Source organism: Hemicordylus capensis, chromosome 4, assembly GCF_027244095.1.
Source record: "Hemicordylus capensis ecotype Gifberg chromosome 4, rHemCap1.1.pri, whole genome shotgun sequence".
NCBI classification, from domain to species: domain Eukaryota; kingdom Metazoa; phylum Chordata; class Lepidosauria; order Squamata; family Cordylidae; genus Hemicordylus; species Hemicordylus capensis.
Genome location: NC_069660.1, coordinates 131,466,922 through 131,489,297, shown reverse-complemented (window position 1 = coordinate 131,489,297; position 22,376 = coordinate 131,466,922). Strand labels below are relative to the sequence as shown.

Below are 22,376 nucleotides of genomic sequence, written 5' to 3'. Positions count from 1 at the left end.
ACTAGGGAAGGGAAAGCAGTGTGGTTTCTTTTTAAAGCAAGACGCCTGGTTCCATGCAGATGCACCTGTCACAATTGTTAAGAGTGAGATGAGAATCAGACCTCATACTGGGACATAATTAATTTACATATTTTTTCTGGCTATGGAAGATCAGGTAACTGGAACTTGGCGACTTCTTTCAAGAGAGATTATTCACTAAACAGGATGCTGAGGAATGCAGATCTAGGGGAAAAATATTCCAAAATAATTCCTGCACTTCCAAAATTAAATTAACAAGCCACCTTGAAGACTCTGGAAAGGGTAAGATCTTGGATAAAGCAGCTTCATCTTGTAATTCCTTTATCATCACATCACCTGTTAGTCATATTACCATACTTACAAGTTAAGGCGACAGGTGAACCATGCATACCTGAGTAAAAATGTTGTGTGTTTGGCTGAGAATCCATTTCGCATCTGCATCTGGAGCTACAAATAGTTTCAAAGTCCCTATGTAAACATCAGTACAAAGGGTCCAGAAGTGAGGATCATGTAAATTGTAAACTCCTTGCAGCTGCTGAACCTAAAAACATACAGATGGCATTTAGCTTTCTTTTTAGAAGTAATTTCTAATTTTAAAAGTTTAGCAAGAACAGAGGCACAGAAGTGTGCTCCACAAGCAAGCTTCCTTTGTTTAATACAGAGTTCAACAGTTATCTGAATTCTGAATTAATTCTAAATTAAACAGAAAATCATACTGTGTGCTCAAAGATGTCCAACTATCTTTCCTGCCAGCCCCTGGACCAAAATCACGGGAATGATACCAAACCTATTCCTCTGACAAAGGTTTCTTCAACTTCCCTGCCAAAAATGGGTATTTCATCCACATAATACAAATGGTCCTTTGGGCTAACAGAGTCACTAAATACATTCTAACTCAAGATGACCTTCGGGCTGCATATATGTTTACAATACCTTGTTTTTAAATATGTCTGAATAAAGATCTTATCAGGTCTATTTTGGTTAACACAAACGAAGAAAGATGATTTCTTGAAATGGAAATGACCTTAACGTTTACAGTCAGAAAACTGAAGACATGTGAATTCTGTAGACTAAGCTTTCTTTGGTTATTAAGGATGCTGAATAGAGTAAGCTATTTAAGACTGGCAGATCAAAAAGTTTCTGTTCCTACACTTTCCTGAGCCATTATGTTCTGCTACACTGTGAGTGTCACAATAAAAAATATAGCGTAAGTTCGCATTGTACAGTACTTCATGACTAACTCTGTGTACCATAAATAAATAAATTATTTTTCTCCCTCCCACTCCCACAGCATATAAGCTTTTTAGTTAACAGGGAAGCTTCAAAAAACAATTTGCTATCATGACAAAGGAAGAACCCAGACAGTCCTTTTGCACACTTGGCTTGCTGGATTGTGAATGAATTTATTAATTTCTTCCTGCTGCTGCATTAGCTTTCACAGAACTGTCCCTGCAATGACCAACACAATAAGCGAAGATATGTCAACAGCTTTCAGACTGGTTATGGGGGTCCATCATGAAGGTACCCAAGAAAAAATGCTAGACATACTATGGCACAGGCCACGACAAATGAAGTTGTAGGCTTGCAGACATGTTTCTTGATCATTCTTCCTTAAACGCACATCAAATATGAATGAGCTTGCATAAATGCTATAGTATGCAAGTTAGAATTTGTGATTTTATACAAAATTAGGTAATTTGATTAGTCCTGGTGCATTTAGTTTTTGATCATTTGAACAGAGTATCTAGAGGGCAAGTGTCCTCAAGATGGCCAAACTATGCTGCTCCATTAATCCAGGAATATCTTTGCAGTACAAGTAACTGGAAGTATAGCTTACCCTTTGATAGCACTGAGGCAGAGCACTTTCCAGAGAAGGAGGAGTTCGTTGCATCAAAATCCCAATGGATTCTCTTAAAAGTGGAACAACGCTAAAGGAAAAAAATTAAAGAGTCATTTACAAGACTACACCCTGTATTGCATGCGTACACCCCCAAACAATATTGATGGAACATGTGAGAACGAAGTCCCCTCACTTCTGTGGCCCTTCAGAATAGATGAAAAGATAGATATGCCTTTTCACGTTGATGCAATATAAGAAGACTATGGAGAGCAAAATTTCGAACTCTGCCCTGCCCCCACCCCCAACCAAGCACACGAAGTTTCAACTAAGGCTGTCAACCAACTGATGGTTTTGTGGTGTGCGTTTTTAATAATTGAGGCAAACAAAACCTCTGTGCGAAAGAACTTGTTTTTTATTTTTTCAGCTTTGTTTCAGGATTATTTAAATTGTAAATCCTTTGGGGACGGAGACAGTGAATACAATTGCTGTAAGACCACAGAATAGGATAGGTTATGAATTTAAATAATTTTTAAGCTAAAATGAAACCTTATGCTGATTAATCAATTAAAACTTGTAGTATTCTGGTTGCAATCTAATGTAGCATAAGGCAGCTACCAAAAATTAAGTAGTCATAACAGTTTTTATATAAGACTTATTTTATTAAATTTTATTTATTAATCTTATCTATCAAATTTGTAGACCACCTCAACCTTCCATCTCTGCAGTTTAAAACATAAAGCAATCTAAAGTAAAAATGAAAACCTTAAAACAATTTAAAACCACAATCAAGTTAAAAAGCTTGGGTGGGGCGGGGGAAAGAGTCTTTAAGTTGTCAGAGATTGGGAGGCTCTGATTTCAGGGGGTTCCTTTAATGGACCGGGGGGGGGGGCACTGCCTACTTGCCAGCCCCTGCCCCCACCAGCGCTCTTGTAATTTCCGTTGCAACACTGACCGGGGAGCAGGAAAGGACACTGCAGTCCTGCACACCCACTTTTTACAAGAACGCCAGCAGGGGGAAAGTGGCAGAGTGGGCGCTGGCGGGTAGGCAGTGCCTCTACTGTCCCTTAAAGGAACGCCCCCCTCCCAGGAGTGCACGGAACCAGTTCCATGTACATCTCGAGTGCACATGAGCTGGTGGCAACTGCAGACAAAGCTCTCCAGCTGGGTGATGGGGCTTATGGTGAAGACAACCTGTTCTTAAACACCCAGGGCCTAAGCTCTGGCTTTATAGGTTACAACCAGCAATTTGTATTGGTACAACAGAAACTTATTGGTAGCCAGTGTAGTTTTTACTATAGGTATAGTATGGTTACGCTGCTCTATGACTGTAATAAAGGAGGAGGAGGAGGAGAAGTATGGTCTCTCCGAGATGACCCAGAGACCAACCTGGCTGCTGCTAGGGATGTGCACGGAACCGCGGAGCTGCGGTCCGGCACTGGGGGGGGCTCTTTAAGGGCAGGGAAGGATGTACTTACCCCTCCTGTCGCATTTCCCCCACATTAGTTTTGAAAAGCTTTTGGGGCGGCAGGATACCTCCCTGCCGCCCCTTCCCCCAGTCGTTGGCAAAAGGCTTCAAAAAGCCTTTTGCGTGTGCGCACGTCGCACACGCACGTCTCTGCGACGCGTGCACACATGTGACACAGAGACATGATGTGCGCACGTGCAAAAGGCTTTTTGAAGCCTTTTGCCGACGACTGGGGGAAGGGTGGCAGGATACTTTCCTGCCGCCCCAAAAGCTTTTCAAAACTAACGCGCCAGCGGGGGAAATGTGGCAGGAGGGGTAAGTACACCCTCCCCCACCCTTAAAGAGCCCCCCACCCCAGTGCCGGACTGCCCTCATGTCCGGACCAGTCCGGAGGCCTTCAGAATGGCCTCTGGACAGGCCCGGGCTCATTCCTAGCTGCTGCATTCTGTACCAACTGCAGTTTCTGAACTACATACAAAGGCAGCCCACATAGAGCACATTGCAATAGCCAAATTGTTTTTTTGCATGACTCACACTGCCACCACATTTTTAAAAAGCACCAAAGTGCTTCGGGTGGTGGCTCCTTTAAAAAGTAGGACTTTATCTGCTCTTCTGTCGCCCCACCACTTTTCTGGACGCGGTGCTCCCTGATCAAAAGGTTGTGCACAGCTTCAGTGCTGCTTCCAGTAGCCTCTGCACAGCATCAGCATGCATGTGTGCTAAGACCACGCGCATGCAGCCACGTGAGGCCTTTTTAACAGTGAGTGCTGTTCCTAGAAAAGCGGTGAGGTGGTGGAAGAGCAGGTAAGGTCCTGCTTTTTAAATGAACTGCACCTCACCCCTCCCATGACTGCACGAGCCATTCGTACACATCCCTATACAACACTTTTTTTAAAATTAAAAATCAATTTAACAATCTAAAAAGCCTAAGTCAACAGAAATGTCTTCACCTGCCGTCTAAAAGAACAAAGTGACAATATGGGTTGGATAAGTTAGTTACAAAAAATACTACAGATCTAGTCTTGCAGTGTTATTCTAACCCTTACTTAAGTGGCACAGTGGGGAAGTGCTTGACTTGCCAGTTCGAATCCCCACTGGTACTATATCAGGCAACAGTGATATACTACGCAGGACAAGGCAATAGTGAACCCCTCCTGTATTCTACCAAAAGAAAACCACAGGGCTCTGTAGGCGCCAGGAGTTGAAATCGACTTGATGGCACACTTTACCAGCAGGGACAGAACCAGATAGAAATACACTACACACTACCCAAAGTGAGCCATTTCAGGACATAACTTTTATATCAGAAGGATGTTAATTATTCCCACACAGGACTGCTTCTTCAGAAAGCCATCTGGGCAATATGTTCAAAGATGATCCTGTGAACTAAAGCTGGATACAAAGATTAGATCAAGTTCATGGGACCATCTTTTACTAAGCAGCATGCCGACCCACTACAACAAAATGTTTCCCATCGTTACACAAACATGAAATCAGTCCAAAAGCAAGATAATGGACACAATGCACGTATTCAAATTGACCCTTGGGCAGGGGAAAATCATGCCCCAAGTTACACAGCATTTTATGAACTATTGTGCAAAAAGGCAACCCATGCCAAACCCAAGTGATACACCAGCACAAGAAGAGAAAGAGAGACAATCACCTAAGTGCTCGGACTCTACATAAATAAAGCTAATTAATGGCCAACATAAAGGATGTAGTTGTACTCTGTTACAGAGAAACCCACTAGGTTGCCGAGAATCAAACAGCCAGTTTGGTCAGCTAGAAACCTCTACAGTATCAACAGTGCTTCTTCAAAAGCATGCTGGACAGTGTGAAAAGAGGAATCAGTAAAGTCATGCCTTGCATTGTTTCTTAACCTACAAAGTTTAATGCAAGAGCGATTCTCTTGGGAACAATGAAGACGTATTGGAGACCACCTTGTGTGGTTCTCTCGCTACACTCCCATTTGCTCCTCACTGTAAAATTCAAGAGTAAGACAACCTTTTAAAAAGATTAGCTATATTTAATTATCTAATGATTTCAATAGACATCCTAGAGTTTTACACCTTTCAAGTGAAAAGTAAACTTCTTCTCTGACCAAGATACCCACAAGTTTCCAATTATAACGCACTTCCATGTATTGTATGCAGTGCTTTTAAAAGAAAATAGGAGAAAAATCACTGTTTCAATGTTATATGCACCACAAAACTTGGATTTGTGTTTCTCCCCCCGTTCTTTGCTCCTGGGTTGCATGGACCTAGAGCTACTGGAGCTAGTACAAATTCTCTAACTTCCCTTGGGAGGAAGCAGCCAACAATGTTCTTGCCATTAGGCAGGTGGTGTGGTGGCACATGGCTGCTCATGTCCAAAATACTGCCTGCCATGCCCTCCTGCCATCTCCCCCATGGACATGGGGCCACCTACACCTTCATGGCCCCTACTGGGTGGTGGCCCATCTGCCACCAGTCTGTGGCCCAGCAAAGGGAGGCAATGTGGTCTAATGTGCCAAACTGTGCCAGGACCTGTGCTCACACACCAGTGCAGCAACACCATTAGACCCATGTTGCAGTTTGGCAAAAGGAGGCAGGATGGGTAGCCAGGTGCTGGGAAAGCAACTGATCAGCAGGTCGGCAGGGATGAGAAGGCAACCAGTGGCAGCCACCTCAACTCCTGTCCTGGGATCACCCTCAACATTACTATGCCACTGCGGGCAGGGTTTGGGACTTTACAGTCCCTATGGTACAATTCTAAAGTACATTGAGATGGGGAGGCAAGCAGAACTGACTGGAATGATTGTCCGATCGTTCAGAGCGGATTTGAGCCCAATGGGAGGAGCAGAGCACAGGAATGGTGAGCGGGGTGGGGAGAGCAGCAGCTCTGAGAAGCAAGTATTACTTGTAAAAATCACACACGCCCCTTTCCTAAAATGTATATCTCCATGTATTATACACATCATGGGCTGAGGTGCTTAAAGGGAGGAATATATTCTAATAGGAAAATTAGGTTATGTCCCAGGGAAAATAAAACCTATACCAAGACCACCACACTAATGTCTTTTGACTAGGTGCAACCCAGGCACTCAAGGGTGATTCAGTGCCTCTGTGCACAAGAGGCAAGGCACCAAATGTCACCCACCTTGTGTGCACCCTCCTCCACCTTTTTAAAAGCAGGTGGCAGATGAGCTTCTTGCCACCTCACTGGTACCCCAGTCACCTACTGCCTGAGGCAACCACCTCACCTCATGCACAGGGTTGCAAACAGAGGAAAAACTTGAAAAGCAACTCCACTTTTCTTTTTTGATGGTGGGGGAGAAGGACAGACACTTGGGGGAGATATGAGTTATCTGGCAGGGGGGAGTTCTGTAAAGTAAGAAGAGTCCTCAAATGCTTAGTGGGAGAGTTCTACACATATGCCTCTGCAGGCACTTTTGAAGTGATAGCTTTGGAAAGAGTTCCAAAACCTAGAATCAGAGGCTATGGTCTTCCTGAAATCTATATGGAAGAGATGGTGATATAAACCATAGTTTATACTTTGAACCCAAGATCAGTAACAACAGTAATTACAACTGCTGTAAACGTTTATAAGAAATGGGTAATACATTCTTGCTTTTGTGTCTGGCTTGGGAAAGGTTTTTCTTATGATCCAAGATAATAAGCAGGGGAGGGGGGAGAAGAAAGATCATAAAGCAAAATTAGTAGGAACTAGTTTAGCCATAATGAGATGACTTGTCTAAAAACAGCCAGCTTTGCATATTCTTGAAGTCAGGGAATCCAGAGACTTTAGCAGAGCTCAAGCAGAGAGCATTTGGAAGCAATTAGAGGCTCCCTTTTGGTAACCCTAAAAGTGACAATATCCTTGAGCCAGTAAAGACACAAAGGTTCCCATGATGAAGGGGCCTGGACAGACAGACATGACATAATTTCACTTCTTGGAATACTAAGATTTTTTTGGTTCCAAAGTAAAGCGTAGATTACTCAGAACATAAAATACTGACCAACCAATACTATCCAGCTCAGGGCATAACACAAACTTTCAGAACTGGTTTAGTTACCTATTATATTATATATGGGCGTGGATGTGTGTGTTTTATAATATAGATTTCAAACATTTTTGGAATTTCATAGAACACCAACCAGTAATAAAGAAGCCTCAACTATAAGCCATTTAATGACACTGTATTTTATTTTTGAGCACAAACCTGCCAGAAAGTTATTCAATATCTTCTCTCTACCTTTTCCACACACACACACAGATTACTCTCTAACAAATATCAACTGTATATTATGAAGCAGCAATCCAAGGAACAAAAAAAAAATATTTAGAAGGTAAATTAAAGTTTAGCAATGCATTGGATGGATTTCACCTTCATACATTTCTTCTTTGGAAGTTGAAAGAAAGAAAAGAGGTACCCTTCTACCATGACTATTTGTCTTTATCTACTCATACGACTAAAGGTAAAGTGTGCCGTCAAGTCGATTTCGACTCCTGGTGCCCACAGAGCCCTGTGGTTTTCTTTGGTAGAAAACAGGAGGGGTTTACTATTGCCTCCTCCCATGCAGGATGAGACGATGCCTTTCAGCATCTTCCTGTATCGTTGCTGCCCGTCGCCCGATATAGGTGTTTCTCATAGTCTGGGGAACATACCAGCGGGGATTCGAACTGGCAACCACCTGCTTGTTAGTCAAGCATTTCGCGGCTGTGCCACATAAGGTGTTACTCATAGTACTACACCACAGTATACTGTAGTGGAGTGGGGAGGGTGAATGGGGAAGGACTAGGTTTGAGAGATGAAAGCTCTTGCCTTGGAATCTTCCTGTGAATTCATGTGAGTCACAGAAATAGAGAACAAAGCATGATGGTGGTCTGTACATTTATTTTGGGCTGTGCATCTCCCCCAAATTTGTTGCCTGTCAGTATAACAGAGGAGAGAATCAAGAAGCCAAATGATAGTAGTAGTAGCTGCTTCCCTAGCCTCTTAGATTCAATCCAGTTTTGGGGATTTTTTTTTTTTTAAGCATGTTAGCTCCACTTCCTGGAGCACTCAAAACAGTCATGCCAGGAGTAAGTCCATCAAACAGGATGTAATCATTTACAAAACAAAAATAACTGGCAATATGAGCATCCATATTTCCTGGAACCCCCTAAATTTGATGGGCTGAGGAAATCGCTAAGACTAGCTCCACAACACACTCTACATTTCATACAATGGGTTAAGACCGTGGGTGTGGGAGCCATTTCAAGCCCGTATTAAAATAAGTATACATACAGCCACACTAGATGCCTTAAAATCAGATTCAAAGTCAGTAACAGGACAAGAATAAATCGGAGTATTGATTGTGTTCTGGATTATTAGACTGTCAAAAGTAACACTGGAGTCATCAATTCAATTAACACAAGAGAACTCAAAATGTACCCTAAGATGACCCCATAAGCGGTTTTCCAGAAGTCTGCAGTGAAGTGTCACCACAGGAAGAAAATACTATGTCAAGCCACAGCACTGCTAATATCATCTGCATACCAATTCATAACAACTTCCCGCTAGGAACTTTAAAAGAGCTGGTCAGTTGTTGGAAGTTAGCTATTTGGTATGCATATTAAACTAATGCTAATGTTCTGCATTAATACAATGCAGAATGTGAGCCACAAGCCAAGCAAACTATATTATTCAACATCAAATAAACGCCTAACACATTTCTGGAAAACTAACTTGCTCCTTCAAGAGCAGGTGCTTGCTGACACCTTGTAGTGTTATGCCAGGCATATATAGTTATAGAAGATGTGCTCATATATTAATACTTACTTGTATGCTACTTTTCAACAACAAAAAGCTCTCTTTTTATATAGCAAAAGTAATAAGAAAACTGTTTCCCATCACAAAGAAGCTCAAAATCTAAAAAGAAATACAAGACACTAGTATCAGCCCCTTGAGCAATAATATGCTGGGATAGGACAGTTGCTCTCCTCCTAACTATGAGCACCACTACTTTTAAAAGGTGCCTCTGATCCGTTAAGCTGGGACCAGTCTTCTTTCTAACAGGGATTCCCGGATGATGTTGACTACAACTCCCAGAATCCCCAAGCAAAAGCCATTGCAGCTGGGGATTCTGGGAGTTGTAGTTAACATCTGGGAATCCCTGTTAAAGGGAACACTGCGTGCAACTTCTATATTATTATAGAAGACACTCTAATTACATGCAGAAATATATGGTGATCAGCCATACTAACTTTGAGCATGGTTCCTTGCAAAAACATATCAAAATTATTTCATTTATGAAAGGTTCCCATTGTGCAATGTCTTCTTATAGTGTACTATGGAATCTGATTAATGCAAAGATAGTCACCTGAAGTTCTCCACTATTGCTATCGGTGTAAAAAGCCAGTACACATCTAAATTCTGATATCTTTTCTTTCAGATAACACCCAGCAAGCAGAATATGGACCAAATATATTGGTAGTAGAGTAAAGAACAGTCATTTCGTCTGGCCCCCAACTTAAACTGTTATCTAAAATAGGTGGCCAAAACATAACAAATATTTGGTTATTTTTATGAGGGATTTTTTTAGCCAGTCATGGGAGCACAGTATCTACACGGCAGTGTCTTGTGCCCTCTAACTTCTCTTTGCTATTATTAGTTCCTGCTCCAGACTAAGTAAACAACAATGAAAGATGTCCCTCTTAAGTATGCTTCATAAGAACTGCATATGCTGGCTGCAGTAATCTTGTCAAGGAGATTAGATATATGAAAAGCTGAGGCAATCTGACAGGCCAACTAATTTGGACAAAAGCAACAAGTTAGGACTAAATATCATCTTAACACAGCATCACATCTCCACAGTGGATAGTTCAGGCTTAAAGTCAAACAATGTTTTGGCATTATGTAAATAAGCACTCAGGAGCTTGAAGCTCACACTCTCTCTCCCTCTTCCACATAGTAGGTCTGAGGCCAGTTTGCTGTTTTGTCCAAATATTTCAACTGCCTTGTACGTAAACTGCTTTGGAAACTTAAAAAGAGCTGGTCAGTTATTGGAAGTTAGCTATTTGGTATGCATATTAAACTAATGCTCTGCATTAATACAACGCAGAACACAAGCCATATAACATGAGCGGTATATAAATATTTGTAGTTGTAGTGAACTAGTTTGGGCCTGCCCTCAAAACAAGACTGGAAACCAGGATCAAACCCTGCTTTGTTGATTTAGATGAAACGGCAAATTATGGTTAGGTTTCAATCCAGATAGGAGGAAGGGAACTGCCATGTGGAAAAGGAGAGCCCAAGTCTTATGACTACTCATTCACCGACACTAACCTCTAGTTTGGCATTATACCATAGAGCAGCATTCTGGCTTGACAGACAGGTTATGCCTTCTTTCACTTATGCTACTACATAGCAGGTGTTAGGACAGCATCCCAGATGACCAAGGAGAGAAGATTCCTAGACTAAGTAATAGTGCTGAAAGATTCAGACTTTTGAGCGCCTTTAGAAGGTCTCCTATAGATCAAGGCCATTATAATATTTATACTTTATGGCACTGAACAATAGGCTTGGGTCATGCCACCATCTGTATTAATCTAAACTCAGAGTTGTTTAGAAAACAGCTGGTCTTCTGGTAGCAAACATTATTTGGCCCCTTAGCTAAGCAGGGTCCATCCTGGTTGCATATGAAAGGGAGACTTGAAGTGTGAGCACTGTAAGATATTCCCCTCAGGGGATGGAGCTGTTCTGTGAAAAGCAGAAGGTTCCAAGTTCCCTCCTTGGCTTCTGCAAGATTCCTGCCTGCAAACTTGGAGAAGCCGCTGCCAGTCTGTGAAGACAATACTGAGCTAGATAGACCAATGGTCTGACTCAGTATATGGCAGCTTCCTAGGTTCTTAGTGAGACAGAAGTTCTGGGGAAGTTGTCCAAAATTTGCTAACATAAATACAGTCCTGGGCAGAAAATGGAAAGTTGTGGGCAAGAACCACAGCCACTGTATCCAGACCATACACAGGAAATTCAAGACAGTCAGCAATTTGACAGATTTTGCTGAAGGAAAAACAATAATCTACTCTGCATACATAGAACTAACCCAACCCTGTACTGCATCTAAAGTGGGCCCCAGCTAAATTTCAAAATCATTTCCTTTCAGCAGAGTCTTTCTGCCACTAAATTTCATATAATTGGGTGACAGCATAATCCTACAGCTGTTCACTTTTTATGGGCTTGATTTTGATGAGAAAAGTGAGCTTGGCTCAAACTGGCACATTTTATTTAAGATAATGAAATCTGGGGTAGTGTTTATTGCTCTAATCATTGCCAAACCCTTCTGCACACTGGACATAGGCTTTCAAGTGAAAGAGTTCATGTACTAGCTTGAGGACAGCCTTTGAACTAGCACTGAGGTCAGTACAGAGGTGTATGGCTCCAGCATACTCTATCCAGTCTTAAGAGAAGAACTTGGTACAGATAGGTCAACTACGTCAACCTAGTGTTGATACCTAGACACCAGTATGACTCAAATGGAGACTAGCAGCAAAACAGAACTTTCCTGCATCTTGAAAGAAGCAGCTAGGTACACTGTGTCAGATAAGTGTTCCACTTCTTACTTCCAAATGTCATTGACATCAAACTCTGTAAAGTTTGGTGACGTGAGGGTTTTCTGGAAAGTGTTGCAACAGAAAATTTTACAGCAGCCTAAATCAAGTGAGATCTGATTTAATATGCTGGAATTTGATTGGTACAGTCTCCATTCATTATTTACCAATCAGTTTTAGGAAATAATGACTTTTTAGAAATTGAAGGTTTTTTCAGTGACAAGAAAATATGAAGTCTTGAATTTGTCACATCTGAAAAGGCTGAACTGTATACACGCACACACACTAGAATGTGAAACAAACTATTATCACATTTTGTCACAAACGACTGCTATTTACAATTCTAGTCTACAAAGCAAGCATAAATCATAGTCTGCCCATTCAGATTTAACAGCAAGAGGAAGGCTACATTCAGATGCAACAGACAATAGTTCTGGTTTGATATCTTGGTAAGCAAACAAAATATGGTTTGCACAAGTCATAGTTGCCCATATTCAGATGAAACTGCAGTTTGCTAACCACCAACAGAAGCTTCCAATTTCCTCCTTTTTCCACACGGTAGGAAGGAATGGGCATGTCTGAGGCTTGCAACTGCTTGCGCTCCTAACAAGCCACATTGTGCACAAGTGCACAAATGTGAGACCAAGGCAATAGGTGTGAACGATGTCAATCTTTTCACTGTAAAAATATTCCTGGTTAAGCAATATTCCACATTACATGTGAATCCCATGTATTAGAGCAGATCCAATGTTTTGACATCTTTGCTGTTTTCTGTTTGAAAGTATATCTATTTCTGTCTTGAAGGAACTACGTGCCACCATAAATCATTGTAGTTTATGAAAAAGACCAAACTGCACTCTGATAAGAAGTTTCACTGTTTGAGCAGCACCAAGTTAAAGATGAAAATAGTGAGTTTGAGAAACTATTGTTGTTAGGTAGGAGGTTTGCTATAGTTTTTGGATGCACTCTTAAATCCAGCCATTTTCCATTATATATTTTTAAGCACTATGGAAAGAGTACAAATTTTTCTCTTTTAAAAATATGTTGACAAAAGCAGAGATTTTAATGACAGCCATGCTTTCCCTCACTTTAAGAATCCCTCTTAGGAAAAACTCAGTTTCAACAGGTAAATGTGCTTAATTCTACCTTGATAATTCTTCCTCATTTGCTTTAAGTCATCCATACTTGTCTAAATTCAGCAAGCTTGCCTATGAGATGTTTATATAAACTTTTTATGAAGCACAAGACACTGTTCCAGTACTATACTGACTCCCACTGGTTTCAACCCCATTTCTGAAACATCTGTGACTGTCACCTTTCCAGTTTCAAACAATCCCCATTGTCAACAGGTAACCTGGAACAAAACTATGCTGAAGTTGGAAACCAGTTCCGGGGGGCAGGGGGCTGTACACAGGTAATGTGAATAAATCTACATACTTAGTCTTTGGTTTATATTCAGTATCGTACATCATATGTACATATCAGGCAGTATAGAAGTATGATAGACAGATAGACACATACATACAATCTGCACCCCAGGGCCATGTATGAATCAATGCTATAGCCAGTTGAAAACAATGTTTTCATATCCAAAATATGTCATCAGTTCCACAAGCCTGATACAACAAGTCCAGTGGTCATCCCCCACCCCCACTCCATTATATACTGTGCATTTAGATAAATTTAATTCCAGTAACCTCCTTGAACAAGAAATTCAGGAAAGTCAGGCCCAACTGTGGAGTATACAATTCTCCCTTAAGTTTTAAAAAATATAAGGTAAGGGACAAGGTAAGATCCAGGAGAGTGGCAAGAGTTAGGACTGTAGCTAAGTATCTCTCTAGATAGTCCAGTAACCCCAAAATAAAGCAATGGCAAACACAAAATATAGTTCATCTCAGAACACTGGGCTGAGCAGAGAGCCAGAAACAAAGCATCACTGCACTAAGCAGAAGCAGACCAAATGCAACCAGTTAATGGGGGCATCAAATAGTTTACTTAAATCACATTAAGGCCTACAATGTTGGCATGTTCAGTGTGAGTATAGTATGCTACTTGCAGTACTTCATTCATTTATATCTTACACTCTGTCCTGAATCACAGAAGGCACATTACCAATCCTTGGTGAACTAGAAATGCCAATGCCTTTTTTTCCTATGCTTGCTGTACTTTCACAAAAACTTGTTCACGCTTACAAAACATGTTGACAACCAAGAACTGCCTCCAGGTGACCCAGGGAAAAGATGAATCAAAGCTGGTTCTTTTAAATCACATCAACTAAAAGAAGTATGTAGGCTAGTTAGTTAGAAACAAAAAGTAGGGACTAGGCCCTTCAGCAAACCAAAATAGTAACTCCATCCCCTGCATCTATTTAGGCAACACTACTACATGACAACCTAATATCAACCATACCACTGAGGCTCATTCACCATCTTCCAGCTTGCCATATGCCATATGCCATCTGCTGCCAACAATGCCCTTCTCCTATCTAGAGGTCAGTTTCAATGTAAGAGAATAAACTGACACCACTCAGACAAAAATGACAAAAATGCCAACAGAACATTCCTCTCTCCCAGGACACTCCATTGCCGAATGGAAAACACTCCATAGTTCAACAAGAAAAGACTCTTGTTGGTCTTCAAGCATGCAATTGCTGAATTTAATCAGCAAGTTTGATTCTATTCAATTCATACTTAATTGGGACTCTGGGTTCTTTCCCATTACAGATGTTTAATTAGCATAGCATCATCAGAGAATGAGTAGAATCACAGTAACTGCTGTTGTGAAGAATTCACTCTTGACCTTGTATACATTTTGTATGGAAATGCCACAGCCTAACAGCTACCCCTTGCATTCCATGGCCTTTTGGCTTCACAGTAAATGGAAAAGAAACTTTATAGTTGCCAACTGAAGGACACTTCATGCATGTGTTAAGTGAACAGTAGTTGATCATGCCATATCTTTTTTAAAAAGGTACAGATAAGTATTTATCAATTGGGTTTATTTCCAAGATCTATCACTGTCAGGGGGATGTTTACAAGGGACACTGTTTAAGAGGCTCATAGAAATTTGCACAATGCAAAAAACCATGACAACATGGATATTATCAGAAGGTTGTGCAATAAGGCCACATTGCCTCATTTAGAAGTAGCATGACATGCACTGTGCCTCAACCCAAGATAATGACACTGCACTTCACTATAAAAACAGAATTCTGTTTGAAAGCATAGTTATGCTGACACTCCTCATTCAAGAGATCCACAAAAAACGTGATACACCAGTCAACAAAACCAAGTCACGCTTTGCTGTCATCAGCTTTATGGCCAAACTTTTCTTTCTTTCAAAGTGTGAAGAGCTGGGTTGCATTGCAAATCACGAAAGGCAACCATGTTGGTGGGATTTGACTTCTACCTCAAAAGCATGAATTTTATGCTGCTCATCACAGGCCTAGGTTATTTTCCTGCTGTGACCTGAGCCGACTCCCACCATGGCACTTACTTCCAGAGGAAAGAAGAATTATTCCCCTCCAGCCAGCTTTCTCTCTTCTCTTCCACAAAACACACCATCCCCTGACTATACAGTCTTCTTCCAGAAATTTACCTTCTACATTACTGGCAAACAACTCTAGCAGGCTAGTCGCATAGAATTACTCCTTTCAAGATCGAAAAGATACAAAATATAACATGAATTTGATTCAGATGCCGAGGATGCATAAACCTAAGCTTCAACTCTGTTTTTCTTTATTGCCCTTAGAAATAAAGATTAATTTGAAATAAACAGGAAGATAAGGGATCCACATGGACAATCCTGTTTCTGGTATATCAGTCAGCAGTAGTCTCACGTTATCAGTTTTTATTTGAGAGCAACCTTTTTGCAAATGTATAATTTTTTTCATGCTAAGAAACTTAATGTATTCGTTACATGGAGTAACATTCTAATCTAAACAAATCTGCAAGAGCTTTCTCCATTAGCAGCTTAACTGAAAAACTGCAATGGTTTACAATCATATTCAGTAGAAATCTTATTCAAAAATCTCTTTAGCATCCATCCAGATGAAGAATTCTGTGCATTGAAAAGCTTGAACACCACATTGTCTTCTATTTATGGTGACCTCTAAAAGCAAGAACAGGAAAGTATGTGACAGGATTTGTCTGGCTCAGATATCCCTTGCTCTGTGGAATGTTTTTTCAATAACTTGAGATGCTACACCAAATGACAGCAAGAAGCTTCAACAGATGAACACAGACATTCAGCAGCTTTCTATGAGAAGTTTGGCAGCTCGGGTTGGTGGACATGCTACATTGTGTGCCAGCAGGCTGGCCTCCATTGAATTTGAGGCCATTCTGCTCCACTTAGTAGTACAGTACATTGGTTTACATAAGCTCATACAACAGAGAAAATGTTTCACAATGCAGGTCAGAAGGGCCATTTTACAAATCTAAAATACACAAAGTGACAAGCAAGATCAGCTGCCGACAGAAGGAAGTTTGTATTAGGTGTGAAAATACAAGACAAGAGGGGGGAAACAGACAATATAGTTACTAGGACTGCTGATGAAGTCTTATGTGTGTCACAATTCAGACCTTACAGAGCTGTGACTGGAAAGTGGTAATTCATTGTGGCACTCACCTTACCCCTATAAGCAGGGCTATCAGCATTGAACAGATAGGGTCAGCTATCATTAAACCATAGTTCTGCATGAGTATTGCAGATATGATTACACCAACACTTCCAAGTGTGTCAGCAACAATGTGTAAAAATACACCTAGGAGGAGAAATATGAAAGATTAGAATGGGTTTTCAACAGTAAATATTAGCAGAACCTTGAAAAAGTAGCAAAGTTGACTCTTCAGATGACAAAAGATGCTTTGTGGATGTTTACTATGGTACCCATGTAAACTTATGAGATGCTCGTTACCTGTGGCCTTTCTCACAGTGTAAGATTTGCTACAGCCCAGCTCCTTTCCATGCCTATAAAGTAGTTTCAGAAGCCCCAGGTCACACAGGAGAAGTCCATGGTGTGGCTCCTCCCACAACAGTCTTGCCCCAATTTCCAGGGGGAGCTAAGTGAAGACTTCTCTCATGAAAAAAAAACAGGTTGCTCACCTGTAACTATTGATTTGGTAGAGATCCGTCAATATCCATAAGAATGGATAATGCACCTGCAGAGGACCCTCGCAGTAGATTGTCGCAGCTTGTCAAGGCGCCTGAGCCCTGGCCACACATCTTCAATGTGCTATTTAAAGGTGGGTTGGGTGCCTGTTCTCCAGTTCTTAGATGACCACCATGCAAGACAATCATCCGGAATCAGGTGAGTTTATCATCAAAAGAGAATAGCTTGCACATTCAAGACGCACATAGCATAGCACTACTGCAGAGGGGTGGCTGCAAAAGTCTTATGGATATTGACAGATCTCTACCAGATCAATAGTTACAGGTGAGCAACCTTTTTATCTGGATTGAGAGCCGTCAAGATCCATAAGAATGGGTGTTTACCTAGCTCCCAAAGGAGGAGGATGCAGTAGTAGCTAGGGGTATGCACGGAACTGGCTGGTCCAGTTCAAGTCCAAACTGGACCCAAACCAGGCCAGTTCAGTCCAGCATCCCCTCGACCTCCCACCCCCAAGTTTGGTTTGATGGGGGGGGGTTCCCCATGGGGTTTTTTTCAAATTAAAAACTTTTAAAATTACACTTACTCCCTCCGGAGGAGTTGTTCGAGGCTGCGGACGTTCCCCCTTCAGGTAATATAAAAGAGTCGTCTGCACATCCAAAAAGAGTGCATTGCATGTTCTAAAGGGGTAGATGGGTTCCTGAAGAACATAGGGAGAACAATGTCCTGGCTGAGATGCAAGTCGCATACCACCTTGGGTAGAAAGTCCAGGTCCATGCACATTAGCACTTTATCTGATAAATTGTGGTGTAAGGAGAATCTATCTGCAAATCTGTTAATTCACTTACACATTTAGCCGTAGTTATGGCTAGTAAGTAGGCAGTTTTCAAAGTCACTAGTTTGATGGAGGCAGAATCCATACGTTCAAATGGATCCTCTGTTAAAGTTGAAAGGACCAAGGATATGCTTCATGGTTTGATGCGTGTGTGAATGGGTGGACACAAATTCACAAGACCTTTCAGGAAAGCCTTACTCTCTAGGTGTGAAAAGAGTCTTCCCATCACAGTCTGGATGTTTTGAAGAGAGTGCTGCTAGATGCACCTTTAAAGATACATTAGTTAACCCATGTAATTTCAGATTCATCAAAGCAGAGGAGCACATCCTTAATTGTGGCTTGTGTAGGTTGTAACTATGCACCCTTACATAAGCTTTGAAATGAAAGGTAATTTCTTCTGGTGGAAAACTTCCTTACATTGAGTAGGAATTTACTTAAGAGCCGATCTGCTATGCTGTTAGGCGAACTGTGAGAACATCGGATGCAGTATGCTGCCGTTGTCTAGTGTTAGGAGAGCTGTTTCTTGTGGCAGTCTTTGGTACTGGTTTCCTGACCGTTTGAGTACCTGTGGAAACCATGGCTGTCTTGGCCACCATGGATTCACTAGGATACCCAATGATGTTGCAGTCAAAAGGCGAGCAGCCACTCAGCTGATCATTGGTTGCAGAAGAAACATGGGATCTCTTGCTGCCAATCCAGCTGGAAGGCATCCTGCAGTGATCGTGGGTCGTGCCCTGCCCTGGAGCAGAAACGAATGCACTTTGTGTTCTGAGGTGGCAAACCAATCTATAGTAGGCCATATCTAGCTCTTGAGGAGAGATGCAACATATTCTGTCTTGATTTCCCATTCATGCTGCTGTTCTGGGGAAACTCGACTTAAGTCATCTGCCAAGATGTTGTCCAGGCCCTTAGTGTGGATGGCCATCAGATAGACTATATTTGATGCACCAATGCCATAATTGTAGGCTAAGTGCACAAAGACTTCAGGACGCTGTCCCGTGTCCTCCCCACACCCAATGGTTGATGTAGGCCAGGGCAGTGGTATTATCTAACTGCACTTGTACTTTCCCCTATAGAAGTGGTAGGAAGGCTTTCATTGCTTTGAAGACAGCCAGAAGTCCCAGGAAATTGATATGTAATTGTGTTTGTTGAAGGGTCCACTTGCCCTGAATCTGATATGTTCTGCAGTGGGGTCTCCAGCCTAGCAGAGAGGTGTCTGTTAGTCAGATGGAACTAGTCATTATTTGAAAATTAACCCCTTCCAGCAGATTCCTGCCCGTCGACCACCAGGTAAGTGAGAGTAGAATTTGATCTGGGATCACTAGACGTGGCCTTGACGATCCACATTTGGGTGGAAGACTGACAGAAACCAAAGTTGCAACTTGTGCATCTTTAACCAGGCATATCACACCACTGTGTTGCAGGATGCGATTAGACCTAGGAGTCTTTAAATGAGTTGGGCCAGTTGAGATGGATGCTGGAACCACATCTCTAATGTACTGGAAGCGTTCCTGAGGTAAATACGCCTTCCTGGTTTTCATGTCTAGAACCACTCCAATATAGTTGATTACACAAACTAGCTCCAGTTTGGATTTTTTCCAACTGACTCATTTCCCCAAGTCTTGGAGAAGAGATAGTACATATTTCATCTGAGAACGTAACTCTTCTTTGTCTTTGGAAGTCAAAAGCCAGTCATCTAGGTAAGGATAAACCGATATACCTTTTGTCCACAGGTAGGCACCACCGCAGAAATACATTTTGTAAATACCCTGGGAGTGGTGGCAAGCCCAAAGAGCAAGACTTGGTATTGGTACACTTGATTTCTTACTGCGAACCACAGATATCTTCTGTGTCATGCCCTGATACCAATGTGGAAATACGTATCTAAAATCCAGTGTCACAAGCCAGTTCTCTTGGTATAGAAGAGGTAGCATCTCTTGTAATGCTATCATGCGGAATTTTCGCACAGTGACAAATTTGTTCAGGTGGCGTAGATCCACGATAGGTCGTATGCTGCCATCCCTCTTTGAGATCAAGTAGTAAAAGGAGTTTAAAAACCCTCCTGCCTGTGTAACCACTGCACCAGGGTAATGGCCCCTTTGGCTAAAGGCTTCTTCACTTCCTCCAATAATGCTTGTGAGGGTTGAGTGAACCTCATTCCTGTAAATCTCGGGATTGTTCTGAACTCTCATGGCATAGCCCAAAGGTATGATCTTCATGACCAAGTGGTCTGATGTTATGCGGTGCCCTGCAGGGGCATGGCATGCTGGTCTGATGGTGGACGCTGGCAGGAGGGTAGAGTTCACGAGACTGGCATTGTCCCTTATTTGCCAAGATGTTGTGGGCCCCGGTGATGGGAAAGGGAGGAGTGTATTGGTGATAGTGGGTGAATCTGAACCTCAAAGATGTTTCTTAGGCTCAGTCTGCTTTTGTATGATGGGGCTGATTTGGCTTCCTCTTGCCATGCAATGGACACTTGTGATAAGGTTGGCACTGCTTCCTAAAGACACAGCACTTCTGATGTTTAAATGTGGATATCTGCTTCGAATAAGGACAGTATTTGGAGCTGTAGAAGTAGGCAGATGTTGACACGGTGAAGGTTTTGGCAGTGAATTAAGATTTTTTCATTTTCTCCATGGTGGTCAGCGTCCTCACTGAAGACACCCTTACCTTCAAAAGTTAACTTAAGCCCTCAATTATTCCTTCCGTATCACCCTGCAGCCATGAGCGCCTCCGCAGGGATATTGAGCCACCAAAGAGTGTGATTCAGACTCTGCCAGGTGTTTGGCAGTGCTTAATTGCTGATGGGTAAGTGCTGCTGATTTATCCATGTTTCTTGGAATTGCTTTTTAAATTCTTCCAGAGAGGACCTGCAGAGCATTCTGTCAATCTTCCCATAAGCCATGAGTGTATTTTGCTGCACATGCTGAATAGTTCTCTATCTTAACAGATAGACGAGGTGGAACAAATTTTTCTCCCCCCACCCCTTTATCTGCAGGCATAGTATGTCTGTGACCAGACTCAGAAGTTGACGGTGTAGTGCAGTCGATGACTAGGAGTTAGGCACGGGATGCTTTAGAAGAGATTGTCTTTCACCTACACCCGATACAAACTCCAGTCACTTAGACATGGGGGTTGAGGTGTGTATTACTTCCCATGCACATTGTGCAGCTCGTGAAATGACTGGGAGAACAGGCAGAGCCACAGGCTGAGTTGATTCAGACCTAGTCATAAAATTATGGACAGGGCCATCAATAGGGGCTAGATCAGATTTTAGATCAAGATGGTGCTTTAGACATTTCCCTAACATGACAGTGATACACTCTCATTTTCTCATTAGGGTAGACGTGCATGGTTGGAGCCATGTCAACTGGAGGATCAACTCTGTTGTCTGGATCGGACTCTAAGTCACAAGAGCCATGATGATCAGAAGGTGAATAACACTGAGAAGGTGGTACATATGTTTGTATCTCAATAGTAGTTTTATGTGGAGTAGGATTACTCAGTGTTTGTGTCCCTATCTCCAGGCTTTCAAAAACAGTCTGTGCTGCCGTATCTTTTAAAACTTTGACAGGGGGCCAGGAAGCTGATTGTGTGTCCACTGAGACAGTCTTAATCGTAGGTTGTGATGGCATGGTTAAATTATTGCTTGCAGCCAGTGTGTGTACAGCACAAATCAGAGCTGTCATTATAGTTAGTGGTAGATACAGTTTAGTTTGTGAAGTCTTCCAGGGTTGATCCTCTTGAAAGTCGTAGGGGAAACTGGAAGATCTAGTACCCACAGGCGCCGATGCCAGTGTCGCCCTTGCAGCCGATGAATGTGTGAAGCCACACATGCGCCATGGCAGGGTGTCTGCCAGATAGGCAGCAGTCAGTGTATCTGGTGTTCTGTGGATCAAGGACTGCATTGCCACCAATTCCCCAGGAGTTTCTGCTTCTGATTATTGTCGGGGGGAAACCTTTGAATATTGATGCTGAGCGAGTGCTGGAGCTAGAATCAATAACTGAAAGAAGTTTGTGGGCAGTGGTAGAATCTAATACTGCGTCCTTGTCCTCCTCCTCAACATAAAAAGTCGGTATCTCGGCTTGAAATCGAGGAGTCACCAACCTTGATGCCAACAGCACTGGTGTATTTAAAGTTGAAAATGCAACTCGCGCTTTCAGAGTTGTAAGAACCTGGGTCAGTATCAAACAGGTCTCTTGACGTCAATCTGCAGGTGTCGGAGGTGAAGAGTTTATCAGAGTAGGAGCTGGAGAGAGAGAGAGAGAGAGAGAGAGCGCGAGCAGGCTCTCGATGTCGAGAATCTCTGCATTGATGCGCCATCAACGTCAAGGACTCCCAATGTTTCTGATGTTGGTTGTTCCTTTTCCTTCGAAGCCGAAGCTCCTGGTATCGAGCAACGTTTGTTGACTGATATCAGGGTCCGATTTCAAGGGCAGGGTCTGTAGACCTGAAGGAGATGGTGTTCTTTCCTTCGTTAAATCCACTGTTTGGATTTCTACTGTCTGGGAGGCGGGGAGGAAGGGTCCACCAATC

General features: G+C 42.2%; 1 protein-coding gene across 1 annotated transcript in view; it reads right to left on the bottom strand.

Annotated features, from left to right (window-relative positions):
- The window catches only part of SLC30A7 (solute carrier family 30 member 7), a 52,006-nt gene that overhangs the window by 7,999 nt on the left and 21,631 nt on the right, over positions 1-22,376 (bottom strand). Inside the window, exons 8-10 of the mRNA XM_053249241.1 lie at positions 16,524-16,659; positions 1,856-1,946; positions 410-559 (exon numbers count right to left, since the gene is read on the bottom strand). Coding sequence (XP_053105216.1) covers positions 410-559; positions 1,856-1,946; positions 16,524-16,659 — 377 coding nt within the window. The remainder of the gene's footprint in view (positions 1-409; positions 560-1,855; positions 1,947-16,523; positions 16,660-22,376) is intronic.